The following is an 11,038-nucleotide window of genomic DNA, read 5'->3' on the forward strand; positions in this document are numbered from 1 at the left end:
ATAGTTTGGTCAGTCTTGTTGCCTCAGTTTCTCTAAACAGACTCTGTGTGTTTTCAGAAAACAACCAAGAGCCTCCGTAAGCTCAGAGGAAAATGATTCTGAGCGTACCAGCCCCGTGGCCTTGGAGAGCGTGGCTTCCTCACCGCAGAACAAGCCAAGCAGGTGTATGTGCAGCTTGATAGCATCTTCTTCATTCTTTGGCCCAAGTGTGCAATTTTCTCTGTGTTGCCTGTGTAAATCTCATCTCTTCTTCCCCAAATGTATCTAGGGACACATGTCCATTCTCCAGCTAGGTTGGTGTGTTTTCCCTGGTCACACGTCTACATATGGGGGGGGGGAGCAAGCGAGTGCTTGCCCCCGATGCATGCCCCATTTCTGGTTGCACCCACCGCCCAGAGGAGGCATGCAGAAAAAGCCCAACCTTCAAGTGTTGATGAGCTCTAACTTCCATCATCCCCAGCCAGCATGGCCCAGTGGTTTGGGATGAAGGGAGCTGGAGATTCTCCCTCCCGGATTTTGTAGTAATGTTCTGCAAGTGACCTTGTAAGCAGTGATGACCGTGCATCCCTTTCTCCCCATGCAGCTTGGCCAGGAATGTCTCATTCTTTGGAAATCTGCGAAGGACTTGATGATTGGTCCAGCCATAACTATTTCTTGACGTGTTCTGACACGGAAGAAGAAGATGGGAACCAGTTGGTTAGTTGAACCGTTTGAACTGTTTATTGATTTATTTCCACATAGGAATCACTTCCTATAAAACATCTTGGTGTGATTTAACAATAAAAATATCAACATCCATGAATCACAACTGGCATTGCTCCTGTTATGTTTTCCTCTTTTTTGTGATGGCTCTGTACCTGTAACCTATTGTTGTTATTACTGTTGATATTTTTATTGTTGTTTCTCCCCTTTATATCAAATTCGTTTGTAATTGATTTTTTAAAAAACAACAACAATTAACACGCACACCAATTATAACAATTTATCTAAGAATGACTTGAATAGCAGATTTAAAACCTGACACAGACACACAACTTTGCAGAATACACATACCAGATTCGTTTCGGGTGAATGGTATGTTACTGGGAACTGTAAATTTCTGAAGCTACTCTGTGCACCATGAGAAATTGGGCCCAGTACTGCTGCTTCTCCCTGTTATTGAATAATAACAACAAACCCCTCTTTCCAAGGGAAATTGTACCTTTTTGCAGGAAATAAGGGTCTCCTAAGAGCTCTCAGCACCCTTAATGAACTACAGTTCCCAGGATTCCTTGCAGGAAGTCATGATACCATAGTGCTTTAAACACATAGTGCAGATGTGGCCTTGCTCTAAATAGATTAGGAGTGTGTGAGAGTGTTTATTTATTTTTTAAGGGGAGGTTTGGCATCCTGGGAGGCTGGCACTGCTCTCTGGAAATAAGCCATATCTTTGTTCCTGATGTCTCAGTCCCCAGGAAAATATAAAGCCCTGGCAGACTGCAAGATGAGCGATTCAGAAGACTTGCTAGTGAAAAATGGGGATGTGATTCAACTATTGCACGAAGATGGAGAAGGACAATGGTGAGCACCCCAGATCTTCTTTTTCAGCAAGGAGTAGCAGCAACAATTAAGGCAGGTGTTGACACTGATGGCATTCTGGCACCTGCTAAAACTCATTTATTCTCTCAGGCCTTTCTGGACGTTGATACCCATGATAATTTAATTGGTTGTATCTAATGCAGCACTGACCAAACTTTGTATCTAATTGTATCTAATGCAGTTTGACCAAACTGCAGGAGGCAGTGGAAGACAGGAGGGCCTGGCGTGCTCTGGTCCAGGGGGTCACGAAGAGTCGGACACGACTAAACAACAAATGCAGCACTGAGTTAAATTCACTCAGCTGCAACTTTGTTCCGCTGGCAAAATGTTTTGTCCCAGTGGAATGTTGTTGCCCAAGAGAACACACACCACATTTCCGATAACTTTGTTGCAAAATAGATCACACAATCTGTGGTGCAATGAGTGCACCTCGTGCAGCTGTCACACTGGATTCCTCTGCGATACCAGCACTGAAACTCACTCCCCAATAGCAGACAGAGAATGCCAGACACAGCCCAGTGTGTTTGTTTTGGCTTTATGTTGGCTGCTGTTTTATTTATTCTGGAGTTTCGTTTCGGTGTGATTTCACTGAACTTTGGTACACTGCTTTGTGATTCTTACATGAAAGGCAGTATAGAAATAGCTTCAATACACAAACAATGAGAAGTGAAGAGGAAGCTGTAATCTCTTGAATCTGGTAATATGTAGGTACTTCTTTCAGAGGTGTAGCCATGTCAGCCTGTGTTGCTGCAAAACCAACAAGGAGTCTCGTGGCCCTTTAAAGACTAACAAACAGGAAAGGCTCGTCCACTGTGGCAAATGGGGCACAGCCCCACCAACCTCGGCCTGCCCTCAGCCAGCCTCCCCCCTGCATTCTTTGCTCCTTACAACCAGCTCAGGGATGGCATGGCTATTCAGCTTCTCCCTGTTGAGTCTCAGTGTTGCCCCTTTAAAGGTAAAGGTAAAGGTACCCCTGCCCGTACGGGCCAGTCTTGCCAGACTCTAGGGTTGTGCGCTCAAGAGGCCGGGGGCCAGCGCTGTCTGGAGACACTTCCGGGTCACGTGGCCAGCGTGACAAGCTGCATCTGGCGAGCCAGCGCAGCACACGGAAACGCCGTTTACCTTCCCGCTAGTAAGCGGTCCCTATTTATCTACTTGCACCCGGGGGTGCTTTCGAACAGCTAGGTTGGCAGGCGCTGGGACCGAGCAACGGGAGCGCACCCCGCCGCGGGGATTCGAACCACCGACCTTTCGATCGGCAAGCCCTAGGCGCTGAGGCTTTTACCCACAGCGCCACCCGCGTCCCATGTTGCCCCTTTAGAACTCAGCAAATAAAGTGATGGGGACAAAACCAGAATTAGTTGGCTCAGACAGTCCTTGGCTCTGGCGCCATCTGCTGTTGGACTCCAGCCTTACACCATACCAATCCCAATGGGTGCCAGCCACAACTAACAAATGTTATTTTTTAAAGAAACTACCGTATTTTTCGCTCTGTAAGACGCACCAGACCACAAGACGCATCTAGTTTTTGGAGGAGGAAAACAAGAAAAAAAATATTCTGAATCTCAGAAGCCAGAACATCAAGAGGGATCGCTGCGCAGTGAAAGCTGTTCTGGCTTCTGGGATAGCTGTGCAGCCTGCATTCGCTCCATAAGGCGCACACACATTTCCCCTTACTTTTTAGGAGGGAAAAAGTGAGTCTTATAGAGCAAAAAAAATACGGTAATTGTTTTTGAGACTAACAAATTTTATTAGCTTTATTAGACTACAGGCCGCTTCATGGTGTGTTCCTCATTTGCCAAATACATACTTTGAATGATTATTTGGTTGTTTAATTCCTATATTTAAAATATCTTCCTGTACACAATTTCTTGTGTACAGGAAATTGAAGCAGCAACAGAAAACCTGGACAAAATATTACGAAAATCCACACAGGGCAGAGGGTCCTTCCTCAGGCTGCCCACAGCTGTGTCCCATTCACCTCTCCACACCCAGTTCCAAGTGCAAGAGGTTGGTTGAATTTACTCACAACACACACACACATATCATACATACGTAGATAGTAAGTAGATAGATGAGAGATGAGAGACTGGAGTTAAATAGGAATAGAATTCAAAAGCACAGCCTATGAGAATTCAACCAGCTCAATGCTGTGCTAAGCAAACCTTCAGCAACTAAACTTAGCATTGGTGATGAAAATGGCAATATAATTTGAGCTTAAGTGGCTTTGAATAGAGAGAACAGCTTCCTGTTTCACTACCATCGTTAAACTACTCAGCAGTGCTGAAAGATTATTGTTCTTTCACCAGTTATTGTCAACACTCTGCACACTTCCCCAGCCACTCTGGGCAGCTTCCAGCACGTATTAAAAAATAGTAATAAAATGTTGAACATTAAAAACTTCCCAATACAGTCATACCTCGGGTTACAGACGCTTCGGGTTGTGCGATTTCGGGTTGCGCACTGCGCTGAACCCGGAAGTACCGGAACTGGTTACTTCCAGGTTTCGGTGCAGAAGCGCTAAATCACGCTTTGCACATGCACAGAAGCCCCGAACCACAACCCGCGCATGCGCACGCGCGGCGCTGCGGGTTGCGAACGTACTTCCCGCACTGATCATGTTCGCAACCTGAGCCTCCACTGTACAGGGCTGCTTTCAGATGTCTTCTAAAAGTTGTGTAGTTCTTTATCTCCTTGACACCTGATGGCTTTAACTGGGTTGCCACAGACTGTAACATGCTGTTGACATTTAACTCTGTGCTTTACGAACCCCACCCACCTCCTTGTGTATTCATTCACTTGGCAATGATATCCCACTCCATAGGAAACTAAGTTGGACCTAGAGCTCAATGTTGTCTCCCCCAAATTTCCAGCACTACCTGGAGATACCGAGGAGTGAACCTGGGATCTTTTGCATGCCCTCCAAGTGCTCTACCATTGAGCTATGGCCCTTGCCTTATGGATTTGGGCTCTAGTCTTATGAACATAAGAAGAGCAAGGCCAAAGGCCCATCTGAGCCAGCTTCCTGACCTCACAGTGGCCAACCAGGTGCCTGAATAAGAAGTCAGCAAGGAGGACATGAGTACCTTGGTCTTCTTCCCACTTGTGCACTGTGGTAACTGGTATTCGGAGGCACACTTCCTCTAACACTGGTGGTAGCACAACACCATCATGGCTCATAGCCATTGGTTGCCTTGTCTTTCATGAGCCTAAGAATGTAAATCCACGAAAGCTTATGCCATAATAATGAGTTAGCCTTTAAGGTGCCATAAAACTGTGCTTTAGATTGGTCGTCCTGCGTTCTGTGTATAGATATGTGCAAACATTGGTTTTCTTGTACACCTTTCTAATGCATATTTTTTCTTTTCTTTTATCATCTTAAAAGGCTGGTCAAAAACCTCAACCGAAGAAAAGAAGGTTGGGTGCCCATCAATAGTTTGCAAATCATTCTCGGGGACTGTCGTGTTCGCCATGCCCGAGATGCAGGTATCCTGTGATGATGAGCATATATTTATATATATATGTATCTCATTCTGAACTGTTTTGGAACTGGAATCTGCAGGAGTTTGGAGGCACTGGCTGCTTTGCATTGGCTGCTTGCTTAGAGGAAACCCTGGCTTTCGCCACAGTTTTTTTGAATTACGCTGAGCAGGGGAGAAAAATCAGTTATCTGAATTGCTTTGAAAAGTTATCAGTAGTATGATACAATCTTTCCCCTCTCCTTTTCATTTGCTTACTTTGATTTTACTTCTTGCAAATATGGAACTGCCTAATAATAATAATAAAAAATAATAATAATAATGGTAATAAGTGCTAAAGGCAGGAGACTTAACATCTAATCCAGGTGAACATGTAATCACTTAACTAACCACCAGGACACACTTGTTCCCTGGTTCATGAGAGGCCTGTTCAAGCCCTCTAGTGTGCAGAACCTGCACACACACATTTTCCTCTGCAAATAATGAGGACTAGGAACATGCTGGCTCATTCAAAATGACAGCTAATACATTCAGCTAAGATTCTGTGCAAAAGCCTGATTCTACATAGAAAGGCTGGACTTTTCATCCATGCTCCAGTAATGGCCACACATTCCTCTGCACTCAGTTAATTGCAGGTTATTTTCTTCTTTCTGAGTAGAAAAAATATATTTGATCCAGTGCTAATATTAATATCAAGTGACAGAGGATGGGTGGAGGCAGAGACCTGTGGGTCTCAGAAAGGGAGGGACATTCAACAGAGAGGCATACCTGAAATCCTTCACCTCTTGTCCAGAACCTTTGTTTCTAATGGGATACCTTTTGTTTACTCCCCAGTTCTTTTCCTCTTACGATTCAGGGCCTTTTGTTGTCACTGGGCACACTGTCTCTTTTGAAACAAGGGTTCATTTGTCAATTTTTGTTTTTTACACTGGGAGAGGATAAAGTGCAGATAAAAGCCAGGAGATAATGGTTGCATTAGGACGTAAATCTAAACAATTGTTTAGCATTAGGAGAACAAGCACTTCCCCTCATTTCCAGCATGACCCTGAGGAAGAGGAGATCCAAAGTCTTCACTTCCATTTTAAATTAACCACTGTTTAGTGGTTCACACAAATCCTAAACTGTGTTTATCTTAATTATAGTTAGTCGAAACGAGCCAGCTTCATAAACCATGGTTTGAAGTTGACTAGTTTCAACTAACCCATAATTAGGATTAATCACTGTTTGTCTGCATGTAGATGACATGGTCAAATCTTTTTTAAAAAAATCTAAAATGGAAGAAAAAGTTTCCAAACTTCACCTTGTTGCTATCCTGGGGTTGAGGGCAGACAGAGGAAAGAGATTTGCAAGGTTCACTGCAGCTCATTCTTGTAATGATAAACTATGGTATAGCCTTGAATCCAAACCAAGACTTCTTTATCTGAGATTTTCCTACGTTAAAGTTAAATTCCTGGGATCTCCTCTTTAAAGGATTAGGTAATATGTAATATGAAAGACTTCTGCCTGAGACCATAGGGAGCCTGTCAGAGCAGGCAATGCTGGTTATATAGATATATGGGCAGTGTCTACACATCAAAGTAAGCCATAACCCACAGTTTACCATGCACAAGCAAATCTTGCCAGCTCCACTCTTCCCCACTAGCATGTGGGGAAAACAAGACACAATTGCTGGCTTGACATTACACCTGAACCAAAGAACCATGATTCCATTCGCTCATGCAAAGTAGGATTGGTGAGCCAAGAGCAAACCTTGGTTTATCTAAACCAGTGTTTTTCAAACTTAGGTCTCCAGCTGTCATTGGACTCCCATCATCCCTGACTACTGGTCCTGCTAGCTAGGGATGAAAGGAGTTGTAGTCCAACAACAGCTGGAGACCCAAGTTTGAGGAAACACTGATCTAAATGCTTTGTTTGAAGTGAAACAAGCCATAACAATTGGTTTGGATACAGCTCTAAGCAGGGAAGAATAAAGTGGGCTCAGTTGGCTCATAGTAGACACAGTAAGCTAGCCTGGTGTGTCATGGTAAGAGTATCACACTGGGACCTTGGAGGCCAGGGTTTAAATCCCCACTCAGCCATGAAGCTCACTGGGTGGCCTCCTAGCCTACCTTACAGGGTGGTTGTAAGCATAAAATGGGGAGAGGGGGAAGCACACACAACACCTTAAGCTCCTTGAGGAAAAGGTGGGAATATAATAAAAAGCAAATGGCTTGTTCTGCTGGCCAAAATGTGGCTGGTTCCTTACCTGCTGTAAAGCAGTCTCTCATGTCCACGTGCTTTATACTCCATCCTTTATATCATATTCAACCAAGAAGTAGCACTTTTAATAAGAGATCTCTCCCCCCACCCCACCCACCCCAACTTCCTGGTCTATTCTGCTTTCAAATGAATTTTTGCACGCTGCATTAATTCCATGCTTCCATGTCTTTGTGGCCTGGCATCTCCAAGTCATAGTTCTCACTTAAACGCTCATGGTTCGAAATGAATCCCACCTTATTATCTTTTATGCCAAAGAATGCACAAATGCTGCAGATTGCCTAATCTTGCCTAGAATCGCCAAAAGAAAAAAAGTTGAGCTAACACTTGATGGGCTGCAATTTGTAAACCAGGGCCTAGGGCTGTAACCTTGACAAATACATTGTAAGATATGTCCAGAGTTCAAGGCACCTAAGAAAGAAAGTATGACCAGCTTGATGGCATCTCAGTGGGAATATTGGGTCTGTTCCCTCTGGGAACTGACAGCTGTTAATAGGCCAGTTTGGTCCCGTTTATTAAATCTCTGATAAGAGTTTTGTTTATCGGTAGGATCTTGGCCAATAGCTTTGCGTTAACAAAGTGAACTTGCCTTTTAGCTGGTGTTTGGTGGTTTGGAATTGGGTTAGGGGAGGGGTTGCACCCAACACCAGTTCTACTCAGTGTAGACCCATTGAAATGAATGGACATGATGAATGTAGGTCCATTAATTGCGCTGGGTCTGTCCTGAGCAGCTGGAGACAACTATGGGTTTATTTCCACTTTTCACAAGTGTGCTGGATAACATTTTGCAATTATCAAGGGGCTGCGTGGGGGTGTGGGGGTGTGTGTTCGGGGAAAGGAATTGTAGCAGAACCTCAACCAGTCAAATTGCAAAGCTATTTAAATGCACTGGATTGCACTCTTTATGCACTTTAAGTTGCGTGTCTATGTAGCCTTAATGATTTGTGACTTGTCCGTGGAATGCAAAGTTGCTGAACTGAGTTTTCTCTTATTTGTTCGTTCTTGCTGGCTTTCGGAACAGAAGGCAGCCTGCCTCTGGCCAGCTTCTTCCTTTCCATAAGTGTCCTACGCTGCCTTGTGCTTTCGGGAATGGAGGAGTTATAAGCTGCATGGTCGTGAGAACCTATGTATTCTTGGAATACGCTCCTCCTAATGCTAATATTGCTCTTTGTTGCTTTATAGACGCTGCCGTGTATAAGACGAGAAAGCTAAGCTCCCCCTGAATTTAAAGGGAGAACTCATATCATGTCATGTTTGAATGCTGCAGTGGCGATTTGAAGTGGTTGTTCAAGAGGGAGGACTTACCCATGGCTGGAGATCCACCTCTCTGTCATCCATCAACATTTGCAGCACATCACAGCTCCATCGACATTCCCCATGGCCATCAGTAGAAGTCATTTTTGTTTTTTTGGCATATTTAATTCCCACCTCCTTGCACCAATGGAAAATAGGGTACCATTTTGTTTTCACATGAAGTGGACTTTCCCCGTCCTCTCCATGGCATCCATTGAACTACATTTAATAACTAATTGGGTGGTTTCTTTTGCCTTTATTAAGATGCCTGATGCTTCCTCTTGAAGATGTGTTTCCCAACCACACGTCACTGCGGTTGGCTGCACTTTCCTATGTTCAGTTGGGTCTAGACCACATAGTCACAATAAGCTGTTTTCTAGTTCATTGGTTGTTGCCCCTCTGGAACAGGCATGAATATATCTCAACAACATATGACCATCTTTCAGGCTGGATGATGCAATACTTTTGCGAAGGAGTGGAGTCTCCTTTTGCACTAAGGTTCTGATCCAGAGCCCAGGGTATCTGTAGGATGTGGTTCAAGATCATATTTGACAACTCAAGATTGTCAAAACTCCCATTGGGTACCCTGGAGTTCCTGGGTGATCTAGTAAGTGTCCAAGTTTACATTGTGATTTTTTGGGGAACACACGTGCCATAACTGAGTTCAGTGTCCCTGTTTGCACTAAAAAAGCAATGTTCTTCTTTGTGCTAAGACTGTACTCTTCAGCATTGTTATTGAGAATCACGTGATGCTGGAATGGAGGAGAGAGAGTATGTCCCCTCTCTTTCATTCTTTTTAAAATGAAGTTTACATAATTTATTTCCTGTTGTGCTTCTTCGTTCTATCTCTGCCCTTAACATTCATGTGTCCATACAGGTAGTTCTACGTAATGTGTGTAATTCAAATTTCATATGGGAACAATAAACACAGGGTAGGTGTTGTGACCTCACTACTCACAACGGCTCAAGACAGGCGTTTGTTTGCATGCCTGCAAACGAGAACTGATACAGTCTCAGTAAGCTGCAGTTATTATTATTATTATTATTATTATTTCTTACGCACCACAATGTGAAGGGGAGAAACACATTTTTTTAAAAAATCAGACTTGGCTTTCTGAACCACAGATTCCAAGCTTGTACTGCCACAGTGCATTAGCACACATTTCATCAGCCTAATCATGCTGTGTTTCTCAAACTTGGGTCCCCAGCCATTGTTGGATTACAACTCCCACCATCCCTGATTACTGGTCGTGCTAGCTAGGAATGATGGGTGTTGTAGTCCAACAACAGCTGGGGACCTAAGTTCGAAAAACACTGGTAATGTGTGTATTGGGGGCGGGGATAGTTTCTCTCCTCCAACCACCCATTTCATAGTCACCTCTAATGCTAATACTTACTGTGTGATATATTAGGTGGCTGAGTCTCCTTCACTGGAGTTTTTTTAACAGAGGCTAGATGGCCATCTTTCAAGGATTCTTTAGCTGCACTTCCTGCATTGCAGGCAGTTGGACTAGATCAGTATTTTTCAAACTTGTGCCCCCAGCTGTTTTTAGACTACAACGCCTATCATCCGTGGCTAGCAGGACCAGTGGTCAGGGACGATTGGGGGGGGGGGGAGAGAAACAGCTAGAGACCCAAGTTTGGGAAACACTGGACTAGGTGGTGGTTTGGGTTCCTTCTGACTCTACAATTCTGTTGTTCTGTTCAGTGCCATTTGTTGGCTTGTTCACCACTCTGCAAGAAAACGACACTGTAGAATGAATGGCAGGATCCTATAATATGCGGGCCCCTTGTGAGGATTCCAAATGGACCGTTTTAACAGATATTCTATAAAGCACCATCCAAAGTTACATTAGTTACTAGTTAGATATAAAATGGGTTCCTTTCTTCTTTACTCTTTACTGTAGATTACTGCCATATAGAAGCCAGTCATGCTGTGGAGATCATTTTTCAAAAAAACCAACCCCAAACCTCCACACCTAAATACTTTGTCTTGGCAACCACAACACACCTTGGCCTTTTAATTGTGTCTTTCTAGTTCTGAATTGTGCACTATTTTATTTATGAAGCTGGCTAGTTCTGCAAGCCTGAATGTACAGTCTTAAGCTACAACCTGCACCCACTGACCTGGGAATAAGATCCGCTGGGCTTATTTCTGAGTAGACACATATAGGATTGTACTCTTAGGACTTTGGAAAAATTTGCACAAATCTTTGACGACACCTTAAGAGTAGCCAGGTTTACCACTTGAGCTGTAAAATGTATATCGAAACTAAACCAGAAGGGTTTCTGCCCTGCCTAGAAATTATACTGTAAATGTACTTGTAAAAATGTGTTAAATCTATATTTAAAAAGAATTATAAACATTGTTAAATAAAATATATATATATGAGACATTTTCATTTTGTGTGGAGTTTTATGCTGCTTGAATT

General features: G+C 43.6%; 1 protein-coding gene across 6 annotated transcripts in view; it reads left to right on the top strand.

Annotated features, from left to right (window-relative positions):
* Positions 1–11,000, top strand: part of MCF2 (MCF.2 cell line derived transforming sequence) — a 72,897-nt gene extending 61,897 nt beyond the window's left edge. For 4 of the 6 annotated variants that reach the window (XM_077922692.1, XM_028715315.2, XM_077922696.1 and 1 more), the window contains 5 exons: positions 58–206; positions 584–696; positions 1,448–1,560; positions 4,964–5,064; positions 8,496–11,000. In XM_077922692.1, coding sequence (XP_077778818.1) covers positions 58–206; positions 584–696; positions 1,448–1,560; positions 4,964–5,064; positions 8,496–8,536 — 517 coding nt within the window. In that variant the 3' untranslated portion in view covers positions 8,537–11,000. The remainder of the gene's footprint in view (positions 1–57; positions 207–583; positions 697–1,447; positions 1,561–4,963; positions 5,065–8,495) is intronic. The other 2 variants (XM_077922693.1, XM_077922694.1) reach the window with 1 other exon arrangement.
* Positions 11,001–11,038: the final 38 nt, after the last annotated feature.

This window comes from Podarcis muralis, chromosome Z, assembly GCF_964188315.1.
Source record: "Podarcis muralis chromosome Z, rPodMur119.hap1.1, whole genome shotgun sequence".
NCBI classification, from domain to species: Eukaryota; Metazoa; Chordata; class Lepidosauria; order Squamata; family Lacertidae; genus Podarcis; species Podarcis muralis.